This window comes from Lepisosteus platostomus, chromosome 20 (genome assembly GCF_059453375.1).
Source record: "Lepisosteus platostomus isolate fLepPlt1 chromosome 20, fLepPlt1.hap1, whole genome shotgun sequence".
NCBI classification, from domain to species: Eukaryota; Metazoa; Chordata; class Actinopteri; order Semionotiformes; family Lepisosteidae; genus Lepisosteus; species Lepisosteus platostomus.
Genome location: NC_142630.1, coordinates 3826783 through 3852883, shown reverse-complemented (window position 1 = coordinate 3852883; position 26101 = coordinate 3826783). Strand labels below are relative to the sequence as shown.

The following is a 26101-nucleotide window of genomic DNA, read 5'->3' as shown; positions in this document are numbered from 1 at the left end:
TCCTGATACTCTGATAGTTTTTCTGGCTTCTAAGTTGTCTCTTGGCTAGTAAAGTCCTTATTTACATATTTACATTCCATATTCCGGAGTAGATTCCATACTGTATGTTAAAACACCAGATATCTGTTCCCCAAAGGGTCTGTATATCTTGCACATTGCAAAGCATATTATAATATGCAATAGTATCGTACATGATAGTATGCATACTATTAGGAAGACTGGGAAATATATAGGGGTGCAGATAGCTGTAGTACTGAATAAATTAACTTAATAAAGGTATCTTTATATAAAATGTGAAGAACAACAACTGCTTTAAAAAAGGAGTTAATTGGCATTTGCAAAACCGGAAGATAATTCTGGGCTCCACTAAACATGCCAGGCTTATGAGTTCAGATATTCAGCATCCACCGAGAGCTGTCCGCTGACCTGAGAGGAAGCCCACGGCCCCGTAGAGGTGGACGAGGTCCTGTGCGAAGGCGCCCGCAATCATCCCGAGCGCAGCCAGCGCTCCCCCTGCCGTGACCACCGCGCGGTGCCCGAAGCGCACGCTCAGCGCCGCGCCCAGGGGAGCTGGGCAGGACAGAGGAGAGCAGCGTGACTCGGCGCCCCCCTGTGTGCGTGAGGCATCCCACTTCCCACCACTGATTCAGGCTGTTCTCGTTCGCCGTTCCAGAAAGATTTACTCTGCTGCTCTGCATCTCCGTTCCCTTTGTAAATTTAGAATAGAGGACCTCTGAGGGAGATTTCTCAAGGGGATCTCCTGACTGAGAAGGGGCTCACTCTCGTGGCCTGAGAGATTCTTACACCAGTTTCGAAATAATCTTTTCATTGCAGCAGTCTGCAATATACAGTAAACATATGAGTTGGGTTCTACAGCTGCTTATTTTGTGATTTCATATATCAAAAATCTATAGAATTTGAAATTATTGCAAAAATTTAGAACTTTATTTTTCCTGTTGGCACTAGGTACTTGTATATGTTCCAGCTATAATTTAAAATACAATTTAAAAAACAGTATTAATTCAAATTATTTAAATATAAAAATATATACAGTATATTCAAATGTCAGTATTCACATTTCAAAGTGAAACAGTGAAGTAAGGATTGCAAAGGGAGAAACTTGCTGGAAATAGAGTGAACATTGTAATTAAATAGAGGATTCCCCTAAGTCTTGTATTTCAGCTTTATTACTTGTTTATATCAAGGAGGAAAGTATCAGGAAACTTGAGCTCCAGTGAGGACAAGTTATCCAGGCACAGTTTTCCCCCATTGAACCTGAATGGTTTCACATGTCTGCTCTACTGTTCATGCTCCTAGCAAGGAAACTCAATCCAAATGCTGTGCCCTTGGACTAAGTGGTTAGAAAATGTATAGATAGTACTAAGTATCCAGGACCATTACTGGCAGATAACTACTGAGGCAGAACTGAGGGTGGTCTGCCAGGGCTCTCAGCCTTCCAGGAGAAAGCAGCTCCTGCTCCTTGCCAGGCATTGATGCCAGTGAGTGGTGCATTACTTCTCCAATCCAGCTGAGATTACAGCTGCTCAAACAGGAAATGGCTCAACAGGGGAGCGGACTGGAGGAGCACGATCTACATGTCTTATTCCCTCCCGAACCAGTACCGGCAGCAATTCCGAAAGGAATAGAAATAAAACGCATGTCCACATGTTCGCCGGTGATGGGAAAAGATATTTACCGGCAATGTGGACAGTCGCCACGGCAATGGAAGTGATCCATGAGGTGCTGGTAGCAGTGGTGGAGAAGTATTTTTGAATCTCCACGTAGAACACCCCAAAGGATTTGATGACTCCAAACGTCAGGCCGAAAACGAAGAAGGCGGAGAGAAGAACGAACCACCCGTAGCCCCCATCGGGGGGGTCGACGGGCCTCACAACCCTCGTCTGCGGGACGGCCTCCATTCACTGCGCGCTGGGATGGCTGCTTCCTGCCCGTCCGAAAAGCGTCTTCAGGCTGAAGTCAAGACGCTGTGCGTTTTCTGCAGTTTCAGGACAGGTTATCCCATGCTTACAGCAGAGCCCTGACGCTTCAGAAGGCCTTGATGTACAGTGGAGGTCACGCAGTCACTCCTAAACCCCCTGAAAAACACAACCACACTCTTCTCAGCAGTGCACCCGTGTGCATCAGTGTAAGGCCAAGCTCCACTGGCCACACACAAGGTGGATATTCATGGATACTAACTGATGTACTGTACCAGGGGAAATCTGGACACTTCTGCTGCTTCTGTGGAGGTGTCCATTTTCATGAGGCAGACCTCTGTAGTTATTGTAAGAAATATATACAGTATATTACAATTTCAGTGCATTGCTACAGGCAAGCCAGTGTGACCAAAGGGAATGTTTCAAGCAGTGGCTGCTGAATGTAACTTTTGTGATTTCTAGCCACCGATTTCTGTTTTTATAGTGATATGTCTTTACAGGATTGAGTATGGTGGTGGCTATTGTTTTGATATTCTTTCCATTTTTAGAGATCCTCTGCCTAGCAGTGCAATCTTTCTTGGTTTATAAGTTAGAGCATACCTCATATTTATTTAAGGAAACTGAAGGACAGAAGGACAAAACCTAGTTTTAGCCCACTCTGTCCAGTAAACAGGAGTAAGTACTCTTTTTTGCATAGTCATCATTTTAATTGCTTAGTCTGTTAAAAATGTAACTAAGATAAACGACTGACTACATATTAATGAATTCTTGTTGTGGAGATGGCTTTCTTAAATTAACACTCAAGGACATATACAGATATATAAGGACATATGTCAGCCTAAAACCCAGGAAGGAATCCTGAGTCAATGTGCAAGACCCATTTAAATCACAATTCGAGTGTGTATACTTTGGGTCAAAATTCTTTGCAACAAAAGAGAAAACAGGATGCCATCTTAAAATACATGATACATTTCAGACATTTCAATTTAAAGACTTTGATTGTTAAATGCTATCCTTCCAGAGTTTGCAATAATTGTAAAGCATAAATGGTTGTGTCTGTTTCAACTCAATTTGGTTGAAGTAGTTGAATGCATTTTTTAGACTGATCTTCAGAAATATGAGCACATTTAGCAACTGAAAATAATGACAATGCTACATACAGAAATAGTGTTAATGCCGTTACAAACTGAAGTATGAATTAAATGTAATGTACACTTTTTAAATTTAATTCTCTAAAAAAACTAAACAGAATATTTTTGTAATATAGTAATGACAACATGGGGACCACAGTCCTCCCTTCCTTGCAGTGATGCAATAAATTGAATGAAGCAAAACAACACTTTCATTTGCCTTATTTCCCATGTCTGCACAAATAAAGATCTGAGTATTTCATGGATGATGATTGTTATATTCTGAAACAAAGGGTAGGGTGTGGAAATAACTGCTCACTATAGGTACAGTATGTGTAATTTAAGCAATGCATTTTCTGGTTTCTCTCTTTTGAAGCCATTAATATCAATGCTGTTCATATAACAGGCTTGATCCAACAGAAAGATCCTGCGTATTTGCTGTTTGCTAAAAAGTTTAAGAAGCAAACACACGCCTGTCATTAAAAACGTGTATTGAAAAAGGGTTTTGCTTTGAAATTTTAATTTCCTTTAGCCCTTCAAGAGGCATTGGAACGTTAACATTGATGTATCATGTGCAGTGGTAGAGTTACAGAGTGTAAGTATAGATCACCGACAGCTTTCAATGACTGTTTAAAAGCTAAAATAAGCTCACAGCAGCAAGAACACAAGCCCAGCATGATGAGAGCTTTTCTCTCATAGCATTGAAAAATGGAACTGATGCTGATTATATGACCATACAGTAGTTATTACTATATAAGATTTAATTTACCTGCGGCATTGCTTTCTCTTAATAAATCCTTTCCATTGTTGTACTTTCTCTGGGATTTCCTCCAGAATTAAATCAGCGCTGTTTTCCACGTTTCTGTTTGTGGGTGAAAGTTTAATGGTCTTCATGAATTCAAAGGTCATCAGCAGTGCAAGGGGATTGGAAAACACACTACGTGTTTAATGCAAGATGGGCTTTAAGGTGTCAAGTGACTGAAACACCTGACACAAGCTAAAAAAATCGATCAGGCTTTGCTGTCTGTTTCAGCTGTGCATCCAAACCCAAAGGGAGTAAAATTGTTCTGATATAGAAGTTGACTTTTTTTAAAAATAAATACATATTAATCTAAACAGTAAAAAGTAATGCTAAAAAAGTGTGTTATGCTACAAGCAAAAAGTATATGTGTTCAGGATTTTTATTTTAATATATATATATTTGTGATTCATACAAATACAGTAATTTGTTCCAATTAACATTAGTCAGTCGGTTTCGTCCATCTCTTCACAGCAAAACATCCCTCATCACACTAACAAAGCAGTCATTTTGTGTAGTTTTACAGTATGCACATGGTGCCCACTAATAATCATAGTTTCAAGGTTTCAGGTAAACTGATTCATGTAATTTTGTTTGAGTACATTTATTTATATGGATTGTCAGGGAACTCAAAATGTCAGTGCACACCATGAGCACTGAACTACAGTATATTATAACATTAATCACGGAGGCTTCTTGTTGCTTCCTGTTACACTTTCTTGTGTTGGAAAACAAAATCTGGACTGAGCGAGTGAGTGACACACTGACCACCTAACAAAGTTCACGCCTGGCCTTCTTATTATGAATTTACACATCTTTAGTGTTTAATCTTTCACGTTAAGCCTGAAAACCACCTAAAATTGGTTAGCATGTGGAGCAGGAAAAGCTAAACAGGTTTGCTTTGCATTGATTTATTTTAACGTTAACAAAAAAGGGAAAAGCCAGTTGATTGATTCAACAAATAAGTGAGTACCTGGAAAAAGAGCCATAAAAATATTAAATAACAATGCTACACTGTCTCAGCTGTTGTAACGCAATCTTATTCCTACAACCTGATGTATTTTTTCTGTCAGGAAGGGATTCTGAATGCCAAAGTTAAAGAAGTACTGTAGGTAAGGGGTCCCCCTTGTGGTGTTTTAAAGAAAACAAGGTAAAGAAAGTGTTGATTTCACAAGATGTTTGTAAAAAATGTAACCCACCAGAAAGAATAAATTACTTTTATATAAGTATAATTATATTATACATGCATCTTTTTTCTCTTTTTACCAAAAGTTGTGAGTAAACTCCACACTGTATTTGAAGCAGTCAGCCCAGAATGATTGTAGGACTGTGTGTGAGTCAGTTTTAGACAGCCTTGACCCGAAAGCCAGTATTGTGCAATTCTTTTTGTGCTATAACTCATCCTAGACAGACACAGGGCAGTCCTAGGAGAGACTCTTCCTTGAGGTGCCCTTTGCCTGCTTGTTCCAGAAGGCAGTTCTTGCAAATTGCCATACAAAAGTGTCACAATATAATGAATTATAATGCATGTAGTTACATTTCTCTCCTGGTCAAGGGTGAATTTGCTAAGAAAAGAAAAAATAATTATTTATTTTAAATAGCCATGGCTTTCTATGAGCCCAACACTTGCACATTTTATTTATATCCTTATGTTCTTGAATGTACTGTTGACCTTTGATGCATCCTAGAGCAGAAGTGCTTTCATTCTATAAAATTATGTATTTCTGTGTAGTTTCTTTTCTCTTTGTTGGATGACATACAGTAGTGTCTTGTTTGAAATGTCTATGGAATACTTATGTTAATACATCCCTACAAAAGATCAGTGCATACATTTTAACTCCCATATTTTCAACAACACTTTTAACTATACAGAAACTCTTGGCTCTGACATATTTGGTTGTACGCAATTTAATTTAGTTTTATGAACTTTCAAAAAATGTATTCAGAGTATTCTGAAATATAGGGAGACTGCATTAGTAATACTTTTTCACTAGGGGGAGCAGTGGGGCTTTAGATGGACAATGTAACTTAGGGGACCTATCTAAACCCAATATAAACTGAGCAGCATAGGATACTTATCACTAACTGCAACAAATTTGCAGTCATCAAGAGAATGACAAAATCTTCTTTTAACAAGTGCACTGACATTTTAAAGAACAAACATGACATGTACTTCTCTAATGCTAATTAATATTTGTCATCCACAAGGTGATTGACATCTCTTGTCAGAAAAAACTCTCTCTGGTTTGACTGACTGAAAGTCTTAGGCTAGTAGTTTTGTGCAGCAATACAAGCTGTAAATATGTGACGTACAGTTCTCACCAGGTTGCAGGGGCTGTCTTGTGGGATTGTGGCCCATTTGTCTCGTAGAGATGAGGCAAGCAGGTGCCTGTTCACTTGTCCTTAAGATCCAGATGACACATGTTGTGAAACATGACACGGTGTTCAAAGCCGGATGAGTAGGCGTAACTCTCTCACTCTTATCTCGTGAGAGAGCCACTGTTGCACGAGCAGTGTGGGGATGTGTGTTGCTGTGCTGGAATGTCGTCTCAACAGGACGAGCCAGCGGGAAAGGCAGAATGTGAGCTCCTAGGATTTGAATAATGTAACACTGTGCCGTCAGGATGTCATCAATCACTCCAAATGGATGATGGATGATGAAATGTCGATCTTGGACAGGCATTGTGAATTACCCTCTCCCAGAACGTGACCTCCTATTGACAAACTCTGTTTGGCTGCAATCTTGCCATGTTAGACACTGCTGCCTGTGAGGATGGGCACCTGGATCGCAGTCCAGCCTCGCTCATACCGATTTTCTTTCTTGATTTTCACCGGGCTCCACATTCAACAGGTTAAACAGACTCATCACCTGTGCTTTCTCACTACAGAGGTGATTGACATCTCTTGTCAGAAAAAACTCTCTCTGGTTTAGCACTGACAATCACAAAGGACCAACTAGTGAGAAAAAAAAAACATTTGATCAAAATCTAAACTCTATATATTTTATACACATTGGATGTATGTTTTTTATTACTTTCCCAGTGTTACATATATTGGTGATAGCCAATCACCTTCTCTATCAGGCTGCAGCGCCAGCACTACCTAGTGTAGATCCTCAGCCAAGCTCCCTCTTGATAGGGAAGAAGGTACTCCGATTACAATGTCAGTGTTTGTGATCAGCACATTCCATAGAGAATCTACAATAACATACCTACAGTATGCCCAACTTGTCTCCCCTCTGAGAAAGAAGAAATTCATATCACGTGGTTGTTGGGCAAAGATGTCCTTGCTTTTGGTGGCTTCGACTGAAAGAAGTGTAACGCTAAACGGTACAAGGCGATAACCAGCCCAGCTCTGCTCTAACGGAAGTGAAATTGTTTTTTCCACAGTCACCAGTCATGAACCCAACCCATAAGGTTCCTTAAGGTGGACAGGTCACATAAAGATTGTAAGGGCTTAGTAAACGTAAATGTGGCAGCTGTTCAGGTTTTGTTGATTGCGCTATTTGCTATTCAGTGAGAAAATATATTTAATTTGGAAGAAGACAGTGCATCTAACATGAATCTCAATGAGACAGCCCTCTTTTTCTACATTGGAGGGAGTGTGGGGGGCAGTAAAGTACTTTCGTTATACAGCACAGAAAGCTCATGATCCTCTAAAAGAAATCCAGGAAAGGAATATTATCTTCCTTATGGCAACAGTCACATTCCAGTGCTTTCTGTCCAGCAAGACACAAAAATTAAACTTGGCAACAAATCAAATTGTTATATGTAAGGTTTAGAGGTGGAGTGTCTCTGTGTGGTAATACATCAAATTAAAGACAAAACATCAGTAGGATTACATCTTGAATGAGCCCTTTGACCTCACTATGACATCCATACGCCAAGCACACAATATTAGTTCTTGTCTGTCAGGCAAGATGAAATTAAATCCTAATATTTTAGTGGAATATGTTAAAGTTACCCTTGGCTTTTTTCTTTAAAGGAAAAGTGATTGTCCTGGCTGACAAATAAGCCCTTTATTTCAAAAGAAGATTCAGTCATCTAAATGGAAGAAGTATAAAACCTGATTTGAAAGGATTTTGCTCATGTATGTTATTCTTTTATTCTCCTGTGTAGTAAATGCATCTCTTTTTCATCTTTGAAAGCTATCACTGTACAAACATGCACACACGTACAGTTATAAAGTCTGATGTTTGTATTCAGTTTTGTGAAATAATGTCTTCCAAGTGACATTATTATATATATGTACAGTTAGATTGTTGACATGAATGTCTTACCGGAAACAAATATATCCTGCAGGATTAATTTCCCATTGGACTTTTGTTATACAGTAACGTCACACGCTCATTTCTCGGGATAATAGGTTTAGATCAACAAAGGCTTTTTTAACATTCCGAAATTTTCATTTATTTCTCTTAACGTTTAATAAGCTTAATGTTCTTAGTATTGAGTAAATCTATCCTTCAGCTCAGTTTTATTTCTGGCTAAGGCTGTTGTGAAGAGCTGTAAAATGGGCTGTGCTGTTTGGTTGTGACGTCATGGTCATCCTGGAAACTGAGTATTGAAAGGGAAGTGAGGCGAGAAACATGGATATTTTTGGATCAAGCTTGAGGCCATTTGGGAGGCCCTGGGATGTTTGTTTCACAGTTAAGTGTCTGTGGGAAACACAACATACAGAGTTCTAATTACTATTAGGGATAATTTTCAGTGTTTCCTGGAGACCTTTCTCTCCTTTCTTTTATCTGTGTTGTTTTTGGTTTTATTTTTTTGAAAATTATTATAAATATGGAGAGTACTGTGAACATTTGTGCACAGCTATTAATTCTGACTTACAGCTATTAAATATGATTTGATTTTCTCCCAAAGCCATATCTTGCCCCTTGCCCATTACTTAAACAGTCCTTTATCTAGCGCCCTCCTATAAGCTAGAACTGAACCAGTCACTTAAAAGGTCATCTATATGGAAAAAACTTCATTCTGCTGACCAGCTGAAAGCCCCTTGTGGTCTCTTAAGAGCTTCTACATATTTTTTTCTTTGACATTTATGAAAGCATCAACTGAGTTTAAAGCAGTGACCTTTGATTTGTCTGCTACTTCAAAAAAATGTCTGCAGTCAGGTGATCCTTTTTTTGGTCAGGAGAAGTGCACACTGGGTCGAAAGTCATGTTCTGCATTTATGTCTAGGAGATGAGAAACAATTAAGCACAGCAAAAAAGTTTTAGTTTAGTTTTGCATGTGCAAAGTGTCTGCTTTCTCATGAGCCACATGATAAATCTTTATCAAGGCACTGGAATTTGTAAGGTTCATGAAGGAAGAAAAAGAAATACTTCAGACTTTGACTTTGGGAAAACTACTCTCTCATGGTGCTTGGATGTGCCTTATTTTCATCTGCTTTGTTAATTTATTTGTAGCTGGTGCTCATCCATAATTCAGTAATACTTAAAGACCTGTAGTCTGAAATTGATACTTTTTCATGAACAGTCTTTATACCACCAAGAATGTACATTTCAAAAAAGTCCTTTAATTTCATAAGGCTTTTTTCCCCACTTTTTAACTTTGACTCCTCTGCACATTCTTATAAATATTAAAGGAGCATCACCAAGGATTTATTATTCACTATATTTTACTTAAAGATTCATCTTATATCACTTATTGTCTTACACAGGTTTTTTTTCTTATTCAAGTTATTCAAATAGATGCAGCACTTAATTAAGAACACTGACATTCAAGAATGGCTCACAGCTAGGCCTGCCTGCCAGTAAATAAAGACTTTTTATTTTGTCTGCTTAATTTTAACATTTTTTCGCTGGAAAAATAGCATAACAGAGAGATGAAAGGCCTTGCTCAATTTTTTAAAACTTTACATTTTTTTGATAAAAGTTCACAGGTTGCTCTTATTAAATATACATATACAGAGAGATGCATCTCTGAATTTTAAAATGGAAATAGGCCTGGTGTGTCTTTCACAAATGATTTATAAATAACTGCCTTATATGGTACACAGTACCCTCTGGGGTTAATTAGAGTCTGCTCCCCTCACCTAAAGATGAGCACTATCACAGCACACTGACAGTTTTAGCTTTTTACAAACTGAAATCCATGTGTATTACATCAGACACATTGCTGCTGAAAAATAATACATTTTTTAATTGGAAAAACATAAAAATAAAGCAAACATAACAACCATCTGAATACATATCATTATTGCCAATGGGTTTTATTCATACCTTGATCTTATTTTCAGCCTGAGCTTCATAAACAGGCACCAAATCAGAGAATCACTCTTGTTCTAAACAGTTCCAGTTAAATTAATGTAAACTGTGGCGAGGTAGTTTTCTTTCCAAGGTATCTTTGTAAACAGATGAATTACATTAGCTGAATTAAGATCGTTCTTAATTCTGCACAATTATCCGGTCAGATTTTTTATTAGTATTGTATGACCTACAATTGTTAAGAGTACATTGTTACTATCTGTAATTACTGTATGTTATAATCAATGTACTGCTGTATTCAGAGTAATACAGCCTCAAGTTTTTAAAATGGAGTCCAGTCAGGAATACTTTTTTACTCATTGCACGTGCTGCCTTTTTTATCATGTTCCATTTTTTAAAGTTTTTTTTTTCAATCTCCTCTTGTACCATAAAACAGTTGCTGGCAGATGTGATGCATAATGTTGGCCCTGTCAAGGCCATGAACAGAAGCTTCACATCAATATCCTGCCTAGCTCACTACTGTTGATGTTTCCCTTTGATTATGTAGGCCTTTTGGACTCAACTCAATACATCTGTTGAATTACACTGGAGAAAGCCACAGCATGAAACAAGTGACCTGAATTATTCAAATGAGGACATCAGTCTTCTTGGAATAACGATGGAGATCTATCTATCTGTGTCATACTCTGTGAATAAGAAACAGGTATGGGATTCCTTGTGCCAGAATCCATACTGTTTCTGTGGAGATGTTCTCGTGTTGGTTCGCATTTCTAAGTTCTATAAAGCTTCAGATGCACAATATGCTGATAGATTTAGCATAATTGATCAAATGAATTTGTTTTTAGTGGTGTGAATTATTACAGCCTTCATAGTAACATTGCCTTAAGTTGTCCCTTGCACATTAGCTCTATGGTCCAGCTCAGTAATTACAAATAGAATAAATTGGGTAGTATTCTCAAACTAGTCAGAAAGTCATTGGTGCTGATCTTTCTGTCCTGCCTACCCCATATCTGTTGAATCAGTTACAGCCTTGTTAGAGTCTTGTGTAAACCATGTTCCATCCTAGAGGACCTTTCACACCCTTTGTTTAAGGAATTAACGGCATTCAGGCATATTGTAGATTAACCCAACCAATCGGACCTCTGTGAAAAGCATTCGTTATGGGTGTGTCAGCTGCAGTGTCGTTCCCACCCGTGTGTGTTCATCATCAAGTGATCCACTAGGAAGAGCTGTTCCACTCAGAAGCACAAGCCAGTTGAGGACGGACTGTGTAAAGTTCTGTGTGCTGAAGTTGTTGGAAACAGCACCCTTCCAGGCACATGTTTCTAACACTCACGACTGATCAAAGAAAAACAAAGTGAAATAAAAGCCTAAGCAAGCAAGCAGATCATTGAAGTGATGAGTCGGCACTGGAGACGCGTAGCTCAGCTGGAGTGAAAACCGGCACACAGGGATACCCCAGGACCAGCGTGGGGAACGATTGCTCTAGAGCTCTGTTTCTTAACATTCGTCACATTAACCCTCCTGCTCCTTCCCACGCTGCACCGCAGCCTCTAGGTTTACCCACAGCCCTGGGTGTGGATGAGCAGGGTTCAACTTCCTTGTCTTTTTGGTCAGGTGTCATTCCTCACGCCAAGCAGATTGAAGCCTAAACCATCAGTAAGCACTCTTTTTCGCATTATTGGGGCCTATTCACACTGGCAATAAAAACAGTGGCATCCCAGTTTAACTCTGTGATACTGCTTTCCGGATGTAACTGAGTAAAAAACAGGCGAACAAGCAACAAAAAGAGCTGATGAGTCTCAACTTAAAAAAGGCAAACCTAAAATTAATTCCATTAATGAACCACACTACAGTACATGAAAGACACTACAGGGATTGAAATAAATGGGTTCCTTTTTTGCAGCTTCCTATAACTTAAACTAAGACTAAGTATTCCCACACTCAGACCAGATGGCATTTTAGTATGCAGGTCTATGATTATATTACTGCATTTCAGCCTGGGGTCTGTTCACATTCTATCTCCCAGAATGACAGAATGGTTTTAACAGTCTGGGGACAATCACATCTTCAGATTGCCACGGATTAGGAATTTAGGAATTACTTTTTTACCCAGCCAAAGTGAGAGGTCTGTGGGGTTATCTCCTATCCTCTGCTTTACAGTAAATCTTTAATTCACACGTCGTCAATGTTTTTTTTCAAATCCCTTTGAAAGATCAGATCAAAACCACATCGTATGTCTCAGGGTTCCACTAATGGTATGATTCCGCAGTGACTGAAGAAGGGGATAAATCCTCTGTTCTTAGGACAGGGCTCCTCCAGTCATATCCCTGCATTTTAATTGTCACAAACCTCTGGACACTAGCTTTGAGGGAGAACTGCAATTTATTTAGAAAGAGGAGCAAAATAGTATAGGATAACTTTGAAGAGCTGTATAATGGAGTTCAAGTTTTTTTTATTTTTTAAATCCTGATGAAACAGTTTTGGATTATTTATTTTAGGTACATTCTGGAATAAAGTACTGTATGCTTTCATTATAATATAAATTATAATAAACTGTATTTATTGTTTTATATAGCATCTTTAAAGGTGGCTTCTCAAAGTGCTTTACAGAACGACGACAAGCATAAAAAATACCCAAGCTATGCACAATGAGAGGAGACCGTAGATGGGGGGTACTGAATACAGCAGGAGCAGAGGGGTAAAGAACAGACCGGTGAAGTAAAGGCTATTCTGAAGAAGGTTTTCAGTCTAGATTTGAAGGAGTTTAGAGAAGGTGTCTCTCGGATATCCTTGAGATTGGGGCATTCCGTCACCCATAGAGAGCAGACGGGTTTGGGGGACAAAAAGAAATGAGAAGGTACTTATTTTTCCTAGTGTAGATGTCTCCAGAGGCGCAGTGGAACCTTATATTCTGCATATTTATTAAAAATCCAATACATACACGTAGTCTGTAAAGACAGAGAGGAAAAATCGATGTAGTACCTGATTGAAGTTGCCTGTTTTGATTATATTTTTTTCTTTCCTTATTTGTTTTCTTTTTTTTTTTTGCCTGTCAAGAAGATGATCAATGGTCTTGTTTGAAATTGTGGGAAAGAAATGTGGCACGCTCTATTCTGAAATGCAAATGTTTCTTAAAATATCATTACTAATCTGGTAATGTTAATTACATTTAGAATTGATAATGGCCCCCATTATAAATAATGTTTAAACTGTATTTATATTGTTCACTGTATTTATATTGTTTAAGCAATATTATCCATACATTTTCTAAATGCTTCTTGCAATACTGGGTTTCAGCCTATCTCGGCAAACAACAGGTACAAGGCAGGATACGCTCTGGATGGGACACCAGTCCATCACAGGGCAAACAGGCACATTAACACTCACACCAGGGCCAATTTTCCCAGAAGCCAATTGACATACCTGTATGTTTTTGGACTCTGAGAGGAAACCAAAGGATCCAAAAGAAACCTAAAAGCATGAGGAGAACATACAGTGCAAACTCCACGCAGATACTGTAGCATCCCGGGTCTGGAATTGAATTCTGGGCCCCAGTACTGCACGGCAGAAAAGCTAACCACAGCTTTAAAAGTCTTAAGAATGTGCAGTATTATACTGATGCCTTTCCTATAAACTCAGATATGAGGTATCAAGAACTGGTTAGTATAAAATCCAAAGAATCTGTCCTGTTTTTCTTTCTGATGCTCTACTATGAAATATGAATTCCTGAACTACTGAAATACGTAATTCATACATTACTGTAATGATACTGATAAAAATCAGCGTAAGGCTGTTATGCTATATCATGATATTTTTATATTATACTTAGAATTTGTTCAATTCTGTTGTCCTGACTGTATCTAACAAGAGAAGGTCGTTTTAGGATGTCTCCTTTTTGGTTCTAAATCCTAGAAGCTTACAGTAAAAAAGCAATCAGGTTTATCCACTGCCTTATCTCCGTTCAGTCAGTAATTTAGGAATGAGCGGATTCAATGAGATATATTTTGGTAAACTGGTAATATTAGGCAATGCGACACAAAACATTTCTGGAAATGTGAAATAGATTTCTTACTGTTGACATCTGGAACAGGTAAATCTGCAACAGACAATGAACTTGAGGTATTTGAAGAAGAAAAGGTCATTTGGCAAAATAAAATAATACTTTTTAACATAAAAATTGCCCTGAACTTATTACCTCACACAGACTGTTTTGAATCTGGAGGATAAAATGATCAAATGCAAGCTGTTACAATTAGATTGATCTTTTATAAGTTGCCTCAAAAATGTAATTGTATAAATAAATTGCTCATTCACACAAATAATGTCCAAACAGAGATATAAGAGTTGTGTTTAGTATTAAATGTGTATCAGCCCAAAGCAACTGGATTAGGTTATGAAAGGTTTGGCTTCTTTTTACAACCTGCTGGTATCAATGTGGCGCAACAACCACAGCAGCAACCATGTGCAGCCTGCAACACCATGGATCACTGAGAGGATTGCAAAGATCTTAAAATTGAAAATTAGGAAAAGAATCTTACCTGTTTTCTACAATATATTGACTTGACTCTTAATCCAGCTCAGGGAAATTAAGTGTTATCTCTTCTTCCCATGACTTCTTATACTGAGAGATAAAGAGAGACTTATACTGTTTTTAAAGCAGGAGATCTTCTGAAGTTTTCTTTTGTCTGCAGTCAATTGGATTCATGTGATAAAGATAAACTTGTCTAGTGAACTTTAGTCTCATTTATGGACTGTCATGTACAGTAGTTAAATAGCTTTTGAAATGCCTGAAGAAAACAAACGTTTCTTGGAATACCACGTAGTATTTTTGCAGACAATAAATTGGTGAGCTTTAAGAAAATTGAGAAAGAAATTAGAGCAGACGATTAAAGCTAACCTGCATGTTGTTGGGACGAGGGAGCAGACCAGAACACCTGGAAAACATCACATTCACCATGAAAGGATAGAGCATGCAACCTTCGCAGACACTGGTACCAAAAAACAGACTTGAGCCCAGAACATTGAATTTTCAAGGCAGCAGCACTAACTGCTATGAGACGTTGCCACCCATATAATGCACAGAATAAATTTGCTTATTCTCACGGCTTCTTTTGGTAAAACACAAGTTGTGGAACATGTGGGACATTAGATAGAAGGGCTTGCAGTATGAAAAAGCTACTGTGAACCATACTGATCCCACCATCTTCCAACTGCTTGAGGGTCTTTAGCTTCTTTTTACCTTTGCATAGAGCAAAGTTTGCAAATCTGCAAAGTTGCCATTGGCTTGCCTTGTTGGTAGAAAAGTGCAGTACTGACTGAGATCGACAGAGGATTTTATTAAAAAAACTCTAACCAAGAAACCAGTTACAGTATTTCAGAACCACAAGTCGGGTTGTTAAGCATGGACAGACCTTGAATTGAAAAGAGAAATCAGAAAAAACACAGAGCAGCCATCCCAAATACCAGGGGACCCTGCATACAAGAAATCTGGGGCTTTTCATCTGGGACTTTAATAATCAGTATCTAGCTGTGTGATTTGCATAATTAACCGATAATGTGCGGTTTCTAAAAATAAGACGTATCTTACTAAAAGACTGGACCGTTTTTACTTCATACCCCAAGCTTAGCAATTAGCAAAAAAGGCTGAAGTGTGATTTCAAAGCTTATAACGCTCAACAGGATATTCAGAAAAAGAAGGAAAAGATGGATATAGCATAAAGCCCGCATGATGCCCAGATGTGAAAACATATTTTTACAGCTTCCAGGCTGATTTTTAAAACACGCCACAGCGTGTTCCTGGGTTGGAAGCTCTGAGTGACTGGGAGACCGTAGATGGGGTGAATGGGTGGGTTACAAAATGAGAACACAGCAGCAGAAAGAGTGAGAGAGATAAATGTAAAAAAAAAGCATGGAGGGAAGAAAACTCTGAGCTCTGTTATTACCCCAGTCTGAAGGCAGTGTAGATTGTTTTGGTTCGCAGTAAAAAATAAGCTGCTAACCATCTAGTCAGGTGTCTTGGTATGTATTATTAGTAATTAAGGTTGCAAATAAATAAAATAAAAAAGTTTAGATTGGCACATAATGTTAACTGTAACAAACGAAAACGAGGAGATTATGTTGAGGTACTTTGGATTATGACAGGGACTGCATATTCAACCTTATCATTACTTTAACCTCCAACCTCACATCAGCAGTTAACTAGCTCAGGGGACAATCGGTAAATTCCAGGATGAGGACATAGAACCCCATAGTGCTGTGGCAGGAGAGAACAAACTAGCAAGTCATTATGTGAACAAGAACAGCTTTCTCACACCAGTAAGACATAAAAGCAACTATAAAAGCAAAGATAAGCCTAATTGTTTTGTCCTGCTTAAAATGAGAAGAGTTGTCTTAAATCAATCAAATAATCGATTAAAATGATGCACAGAAGCCAGTGGCACACACTGCCATTCTGTTAGTCAATTGCACACATGAGCACATAACAATTATCTGTGGCAGGTTGTCCAGGAAGCAACATTATTATGGCCCCCCTGGCAGATTAAATGAGAAGGAGTTAACCCTGCCTGCTATTAAACACTTGTCTTGACTGATTTTCAAGCTTTTGTGTCTTAGAAATGAACCTTAATCCAGAGGCTGATCTGTCTGTCACAATGAGATTCAAAAGATTGCAGGGTTGCAGCTGTCAGTTAACCCTTTGCAGTGCCTACTTTGAAGCATTAGTATTCAATCACTTACTGTTACTCTCAGTGTAATACACTAGTCTGGAATTGTCATATTCTATATGTTATAACACAAACCCTTGGAGATCTGGGACCTAGCGATTGCTACAGTATGCTGTGTTCTTTTTACCCCTGAAAGTTATATTCTTCTTTTTTAAGTGCGGAATTAACCTTTACTCGTTCCTATAAAATATTGTGTTCTCCACAGTATTTAAAAAATAAATGTTATCAATATTTCTTTTAAGATAATAGTAAAATTCCATTGATCCACTTTCTATCCACCACCAGTACTAGGTCGCGAGAGTACTTAACAATTAAACCACGCACTAAAGATTCATATATCCGCAGGGTATATGAAGGCACACAGATTATGCATTCATATTCCGTACAAAACAGCACAATTATAAGAATCTTCTAACAGCACAAAAATGCTCATTAAGCATAATTTTGATGATAAGCATATTCAAGCACTTCTGCATGATATAACAAATACTAACAGCCTAGTTAAATAACAGTCTGAATTGAAGTCAATACAGACAACAACATCCAAGGACTGATTGCTTTGTGAAAGCTGGGAATATTTCATGGGCAGCCGCAGGACGAGGGCTCGAACCCCAGTCAGACTGAGGGGACCCAGGGGCAGCTGCAGGAGGGATGCTGCAGTCGAATCCGAATGGAGCTTTTTGCCTTTTGGAAAAACTTTTCCAAAATTGTATGTATGATTGTGGATTGTGTACAGTTCCCAAAATAAATAAGTCAGTTTAACTGCATATATTATGTTGCTCTTCTGAAATCTTGTTGTGAGAGAGTGCACAGGAGCAAATCATATCATTATAGCATTCCTTTATTAGCGTAATTTAATCTGTGATAAGCATACACTATGCATTAATTTGAAAGGAACTTCATTTAGTTACTAGAATAATTCTTTAGTCCTTTATTTTTTTGTTTCAAAACCACTGAACCCCATCACAATTAATCAGATTTTTTGAATGTCATGTTTACAAATCAATGCAAAATAATTTTGAATTTCCCAGTTTCCGCCAGCAGGAGCACTAATAAGCGCAAGGCTTTTTTAGCTGAGAGTGGATATTTTGCTGGTGTTGCTGACAGTGCTGCATTCATATTCTCAATGTTTATGCTGATGCATATGCAAGAAAAGCCGCAGAACTTCAGACCCTCGCAATCAACCTGACCTTCACCTAAGACCAAAGGACAGAGTTTCATGCTCCTTGCTTAGCTCAAAATCAAATCTCCCAATTTCCAGCATAAAAGTATTCTTTTTTCCTTATCCACTTTATTTAATGTTATAAAACAGCGTCTACATTTTGTCTTGATTACTAATATTGCATCTTTAGCTTACCAAGAGCTTGTGTTTACCTCATATAAATGATGACACAAGTGCATATCGGTCCTAGGAGCATTCAGGACAGGAGGCTGGAGACACATCTTTCTGTAGTCGGGAGTCAAGCCTTTTGCCACATTGTTGAATCTGACTTCCTGGGGCCCTTTGAGAAATGGTTTGATTGAAGTCTTGGATCATTAAGCTACTGTACTGGTAACCAATGGAGCAAGATGGGCCAAATGGCATTCTCTCAATTTTAACCCTTCTTATGCTCTTCTCATCCTCTTACATGAGCAAAATTAGCATCTTAATTGAAACCTTTATCTTGCATCTCATGCAATTACTAGTCAGACGCTCCCCCTTACAAAAACACTGTAACATCCTTTCACTGAGGTTCGGTTCCAGTTGTTATCTCATCACCAGTTAGCTCACCTTGCTTTATTTTGAAGACAATTGACATGACATAATCTCAATAGTCCCAGGTGTTTAGAAACAGTTACACAGATGGTTCCTTAGTGGGGTGCATTGTGAAATACGTTACTGCATAAGGTGTAAGACTGGTAAAATTTGTTGGAGGTCATTTCACTGCATTCTAGTTGAAAGTGTGAATTTACGGTACAGCACACAAGGATCACTCATTTCCCATTATTGGGCATCAGGAAAAAAACTTTTGGTTCAATGTATGTCTAAAAATACTTTGTACAAAGCAAACTTTGTTCATGTCAGGCCCAGACAGTGCTGAAATTAACTGAGCATGATATTATTATGGGTGCGTTTATAAACACTAGGCTTCAGCTGAAGAAGGTTCCACAGCCAAAACCAGAATTACAGAAGTCTTTATTGTAGTAAAGCAGTCTTTCAGGCTTAGCATGGTGCTGCTGGGAAAGAAAAGCCCAAAACTGACTAAACTTACGTGGTAGTTCCCTGGCTTCACTGTAGGGCAGTGAGGAATGGAACCTGTCCTTAACCCAAAGAGTGATGATGGTATAAGAGACAAGGATCCAGGCAAAGCCTAAAAGAGTGTTGTAATGCAGGCACTGGATACAGCCAAATGAATCTCTAAATCCCTGAGGGGCATTCAATAACATATTTCAGCATCCTAAATGTACATAGCTGTGGTACTGCCACAGGCTTTCAGTGCAGTGGAGTTTGACGGATATTTTGCAGTGTACAGGAAAGAGTAATAGAGAGATGGTGCCGCAATCTCAAGTTGTATATCATGCAGCAGTCATTCCAACATGTGCTTAACACTGTTACACCCTACTTACTGCACTTCCTCAGTCCCGACCTGATATGTGGGAAGTCTGGATAGATTATGTTCTAACTGAATAAAACCAGAACACCTGAAATCTGTCACTCATCCCTGCTCATCAAAGGGTCTTGAGAGGCTAATATCCATTGGGTGTATAGTTTGCTGTTATCTGACATCATAGAAGTGACTTAACATTTGATTTCATACACTGAGTACAAGGGTTCCAGAAATAAATAAAAGAGTCCCTGTTGGTCCCAGAAGTGTCTTTTTTTATTCCATTGTTTATATAGTGACAACATTTTAAAAACTTCCAGTGGAATGACATCTAATTTAGAAATTTAGGAACTCATCGAGATATGAGCAATGAAGAGAAAAACAACATGCTTGACTACACTACTCAGATGGTCCCTGCTGATGCACACTTGGCATAAGTATCCAACTATTCTCCAAGACTACCTCCGGCTCTGGTTTTCCACAATTCACTGCACAAAACCCCAGCTCATATCCTAACCTTGACAGATTACAGATTGACTTCCTACAGTATGTTAGATACTGATGCAACTTGTTCAAGTAATTTCATTTGTGATCTGAGGCAAAAGTGAGCACGTCTGGTTAAAGTCTGGTCTGGTACATTAAGTTGCTTTAACCTCCTGTTTCATGTGGCTTTTAAATGTGCAGACAATCCCTCATTTCTGCACTTACTGAGCAGGCTGCAGGTATGCATTTTGTGTCTCGTTTGGTCATTCAGACCTCGGCACTACTTTGAAATCTCAATGTGAAGGTAAAGTCATTCATTCTGTGCTTCTTGGATGCCTAATGCAACTTAATAGGATTTCTAAATTTCCATTAGAAAGGAATTAAACTCTACCAAAGTTTATTTAAAGGCTTAGATGATAGTTTAACTCCTTATGGGTCACCTCTTCCTCTTGATACTCTTCTACCAGAATGAGGACATTATTCAAACAATACTGACTTTTAGCCCAGTGGAAAAGCAAGAACTGTGGGATTTTGGGGGAAGATCGAATCCTGTTTTTTTTTACTGTATTGAACATATTAGCACTTCCATTCTGGTCTCGGATAAGCTACAAAAATAGTCTTTCCCCAATTCAGAATAGCTTGCTGCTGTTAATGCAAAGCAGATTTTACATTTCCATAATATTCTTTCAGTATAGGACTGTAAATGACAAATGAATTCTTAAAAGTCAACTCTTTGTCAATTTCTGAATTTTACAGAGACAAAGCCAAGGCACCTTTTATCGGTGTGAAATACTGACAGGGAAATGTCCTCTAAATAAACCAATTCAATGAGTTTTTGATTCAGAGTGCTGGGTCATTGAACTCATGTGATGAGCTGAGGGCTGACTCAGCACTTTGTTACTTTCTAACAGCTGTGGAAATTTCCTTTCAATAGAATTTTTCCTATTCAATTTTCACAATATACGGCTCAAAAATTTAACAGATTTTTACAGATTGTTTTTAATTGTGTATGGTAGTCTCAGAGACTAGGTCTCTTATTAAATCCCTTTTATTCCTTCATAGCCAGACTTAATAGAGAATAAATTAAATTAAATATTCTGCTGTGAAATAAGACAAGGACACCTTCAAGGCCATACTTGTGAAGAATGTCTTGTGTATTTTGCAATTTTGCTGGAAATATTGTTCTTGTCAATAGGAATCACTTTGGGTTATTCCAAATTTATTATTATACGTATGTCCGTCAAACATAATGAGATTGAGAGCTTCATCACACAAAAAGGTGGAAGTTTTTTTTGTAAAATCAGTCTAGTTTATCCATATCAAGTAAAGATGATAATGTGGAAAAATACCATCTTTTATACATGCTAAGATTTGATTTATTATCCCCTCCTTTTGTATTGCCAATTGGTTTGATGTTTTGGCTCACAGTGAAGACCAACACACTCAAAGGCACAAGCTGGGACATGCAGACAGGCTCTTCTAATGAATATATATAATAATATCGAGTAGGTAGCTGCATCAGCTTGTCCACTCATCGAAGTCACCACAAATCCACAGACACCCAGAAAGTCTTGGTGACTAATCTCAACCATATTCCCAGTGCTGCTGACCTAATTGTGTGTCGCTGCTGGATGAATCCCAGTTACCGTTGGCAAGTGACAGGACCTCGGGACACTGCAGGCTGATTTTCAATGAAACAGCAGTTCTCTGGAACAAAACAACCCCTTGACCAGCATTTTCAGCTGTTTAAGAAATATTTTTTGGAGTAATTAACGTAGCAACAAAGAATTCCTGGTTCCATTTTTACAGATGTTGCAGAATTAAATCTGCATCTGCCTGCGAAATCTGTGGTTTGAAAGAGATTTAGAATTTAATTTAAATACTTGTGAACTCTGATGCACTTCTTTGTGCTAGTTACCAAAGAGATGACAAAAAATGCACTGTTCAGGGTCCTTAAGTACAATGTCGGCCAAAATGCTTCTGAAATAGCTGGTTGATTTTGTTTTGTTACTTTTTTCCATTGCAGAGGACAGATTAAAAAGGTTCAAGAAGTCTTGCAGGTCTGAAAGACATTTAAATTTTCCCTTTTTTGTATTTGAATGCCAAACTTACTTCCACAATGTTTCATTCACATTTCAGGCGTAGCTAAAAGCAAAATAATATTTTAGTTACACAGTGTTTTACAGTTAGAGGCTTTCCTAAATCTTTTTGGTATGTATTTATTTTTAATGAAGTGCATTTTAATAAGAGTACCTCTAATGTTTGCCAGAAGGAAAGCAAATGGAAGTTAAAAAAAACTAAAAAAAAAATTGAAATGTAGAAGTTTGTAAATGCAATGCAGCTCAGTTTATCTGCCAATCAATAAAACTTCCGGCATTCTCATTTTCCCCAGCCTTCCTGCAGTCTTTCCTACTGTCTCCAGGGTATTAAATGGGAATGGAGGAATTTTCCTGTCCAGCTAGCCTAGATGGTAGTCCTTCAAGCCAAATGGATTCACAACTATGATAAATATTTAAATATGTAAATTAATAATAAAATACATATTTATTACCATGTTACTTATTCTACTTGATGCGGCTCTCAGAAAGCCTCATGCAAGGACATGCTTGGGTTTTATGTGATTAAAGGTTTTAGGTCCTGTGTGACAGGATATTAAATATCACAAGATGATGATGAACTTATTGTTATCATTTTAAGTGGAATCTCATCATCTCCTTCTTATGTTGCCCTTATTGAAAACATTCCCAGCCCCGTATTTATTTGGTTCTCTGACATATTACAAGAGTATGAAGAGTATGAAAAGAAATGAAATAACGAATCAAGACAGTTTGAGAAAACCGGAACTCAAGTTCATTCCGTTTTTAGACTTGTGTAATTGAATGTGATTGGTCGCATCTCAAAGTGTCCCATCCGTGAAGAAAGAAAAACCTTTGTAAGGCAAAAGAAGGGTTAAGTTTCCACCAGAAGTGTTTCACAATGCAAGTAGAAAAAAGGTGTTTCTCCTCCAAGGCGGAGTAAAAAAAATCCAGTCTAAAAGAGGGACAAAGCAATCCATTTTGGCTCTGCATTTCACAAATGGGTTTTCATTGTCTACATATCTACAAGAAAGGTTTCCCTTTTCACCTAAAAACTAAATTAGAATTGCATTAGGTAATCAGACTGTTTAATGTGCTCTTGGTGCAGTTTATTTTAAATGAATATTTCTTTTGTGACAGATAACCTCTTGTAAGTCTCAGCACACATATTTTAATGGATAAAATAAGACACTGGTTACTTCCAATTCCAGGTCAAAATGGTATCAGGGTATCTCTGTTATGCAGAAGAAGCCTACAAAATGTGAATCTGCGAAAATACTTTTTTAAAGAATCCAGCTTGTCAAGCACTCGTGTTCAAAACTGTGGCAGTATGCAATAAAGGAAAACTTTCTTCAGCAGCTGAAGAGTCATGTCAGCTGTGGTATGCTCTTCACAAAATCATTTAAAATCTCATTAGGGGAAATGGAGTGTTGCAGTGGCTTCAACTACACTTTGTATACAATTCTGCTTCTGAGCTGTTCCAGGTTCTCCCTACTGTGTGACATTTGCCCTGAATTGTCTTAAATTTCATAAATTCTCACCGGAGCCAATACTGAGCCTGAAGCTGTGTAGCTTCAATTATGTCCTATGAAAGACGTTTCTGATAGATTTACCCTGAAAGCTTGTATCGGTGGAGTTCTCCTCTCGAATGTATATTGGGCACCTCATAAAATGCAAAGTGAGAAGTGTATTGTATTACAATGGCATACTTTTAACAACTGAGTAATATCAATTTTAATTGCTTACATCTGTGACATGGTCTGATTATTATTAGAATAATATTATAATTCACAATTATATTATTATACATGATATTATAAAAAGAAAAAGATATAACATACAGTAATTATAATGCAGCAAGAATGTACAGGGTAAACTACAAGGCAATCAGACATTTACCCTAGTAAATTGGTGAGTTTTAAGTTTAGATTTGAAAAGAATTTGTCTTTAAAAGAGTCGGGAGGAAGGGCATTCCATAACTATGAGGCAGTGACAGAAAATACACAGTCACCAAAAGTCAAAGACATAGTCCCTCGCACGGTGAGCAAAAGACCAACCTCAGCCGAACGGAGCCTACGAGGGGAAAGGAACTCAGAGATGTATAATGGAGCCAGATTATTTAGAGCCTTAAAAGTCAGTAACAAGATCTTATATTGAATATGTGACTTTCTAACTTTTGTCTATACATTTTTACATTTCTTTAGTCTTGCTGCAGAGTTTTGGACAGATTGCAGCTTCATGAAAAGAGTATTAGGTAGCCCATGCAGCAGAGGGTTGCAGAAATGAAAGGGCTAAGGTGAAAAAAAGGTAAAAATGTTCTCCTGGGTCTCAAAAGACTCAATTGTGACTCGCAGATTCCTATCTAAGGCTGATATCTGAATGGAGAAGCCATCCAACATTACTGTGAAGATCTTCAGTTTTTGCAGCTGACATTTGCTGCCCACCAGTAAAATTTATGTCACTATCTAGGAATTTGATGTCAACCAGAGCTGGATGTCAAACAGATAAGAGATACAGTAAGTGATGTAGGTGAGAGATCAGTGGGGGAACAGGTGTTAGATAAATTCTGACTATCTGCATAACAATGAAACTGAAGAGCATGTTTGCATATTATCTGACTGAGAGGAAACATATAAGTAATTCAAAGCAAAGGGCCCAAAACAGAACCCTGAGGCACACCCTGATTGACTAAGATCGTGGGGGATTTATGAGCACAAAGGGAAACAAAATTCTGCCTGCCAGTCAGATATGAGCGGAACCTGTTAAAAACAGTTCCACTGATAGACAAGAAGGTTTGCAAGCATTTTAGAAACATCAAATGATTTTACTGTATCACAAATCACCCTAAGATCAAGGAGGATAAGAATACCTATAGCCCCCAAGTCAGACGCTACAACCAAATCATTCACAACCCTGACAAGAGCAGTCTCAGCTCTGTGAACAGAGTGAAAAACGTATTGGAATGGTTCAAACAGATCATCAGCTATCACGTGAGCCTGTAATTGATGTGCAACCACGCGTTCTAAAACCTGAGATGGTAAATTAGAAATAGGTCTGCATCTTGGTCATCAATATATCTAATCAATCAGGGATAATGTGCAGTGGAGTGAAACGTTGATTGAAAGTGATACCACTTGATGCTGTAATGTTGTATCAGTTTCAGCATCTTTTTTCATCTGTTAATTAACCACACAGTTGACTTCATTCCTAACATTCACTATTATGTTAAGTGTAATTTAGTGCAGTGCGGCTAGAAAATACATCTCTATGTAGAAGGAAGCCCTGGCTACTAAATTAATTTGATCATTTTTTATCCTCTTAATTTTCTTTTATTATTAATGATGTTGATATTATCCTCACAAACCCACAATGAGTAGTATTCTAGCTGTGATGTTACTTACTGTATGTGATTCGCTAGACAAGAGTTCCACTAGACAAGTTGATTTCCAGTGTTTGAAATAAAGGCTCATTTTGTTACAGAAGTGTCTAGACAAGAGTAAGAAGAATAGTAAACACAATTTAAAATACACATAATTGTAGCATATCGTGCTAACCTGTTTAATAATGTCCCACCTATTTATGTTTATGAATGTACAAAGCAAAACAATTGAGAAAAATAAAATAATGGACATAGGTCATAAATTCTTGAGGAAAATGTTTAATCTTGATGGATTTAAGGGAAAGGGGGTTTAAATTTTTATTAGAGAATATACCAGAACGATCTGAAATGAAAAGTCAAACTGTGACATCAGTCTCAAAAATAAACAGCTGCAGGCCTGAGCTTCAGATTCATCATGGTCATTCTAATCTTGATCTCTTTCACTGTCACTTCACTGAAGTAATCTTTTTTTGTTCTGAAATTCTTTTTGTTTTCCTTCCAGAACAAAAAGTGGAATTAATAGTGACAGATATTTTGGCCCTTTTTTAACATTCAGCTCATCTAAAGATACAGCCCAGGAAATAGATCGCTTATACTGTAATTCACTGTTGCAATGGGGAGGCATCTATTTACAATGGTAAGAATTAAATCTGATGTGAAAATAACTCATCGTACCTGACCAGGACTTGAGAATTAAAAGACCACAATGCTCTATTTGAAATTGATTGTATTATCACGACTTACGTACAAGAGACCATCATTAATTACTTTAAA

The 26101-nt window shown here is 37.9% G+C and overlaps 1 protein-coding gene across 5 annotated transcripts in view; it reads right to left on the bottom strand.

Annotated features, from left to right (window-relative positions):
• Positions 1 to 26101, bottom strand: part of LOC148644289 (monocarboxylate transporter 13) — a 57754-nt gene that overhangs the window by 5121 nt on the left and 26532 nt on the right. For 2 of the 5 annotated variants that reach the window (XM_088613529.1, XM_088613530.1), the window contains 2 exons: positions 1697 to 2096; positions 427 to 570 (listed from right to left, as the gene is read on the bottom strand). In XM_088613529.1, coding sequence (XP_088469655.1) covers positions 427 to 570; positions 1697 to 1919 — 367 coding nt within the window. In that variant the 5' untranslated portion in view covers positions 1920 to 2096. Of the gene's footprint in view, positions 1 to 426; positions 571 to 1696; positions 2275 to 3836; positions 4149 to 26101 lie in introns of those variants that run through there. The other 3 variants (XM_088613531.1, XM_088613527.1, XM_088613526.1) reach the window with 3 other exon arrangements.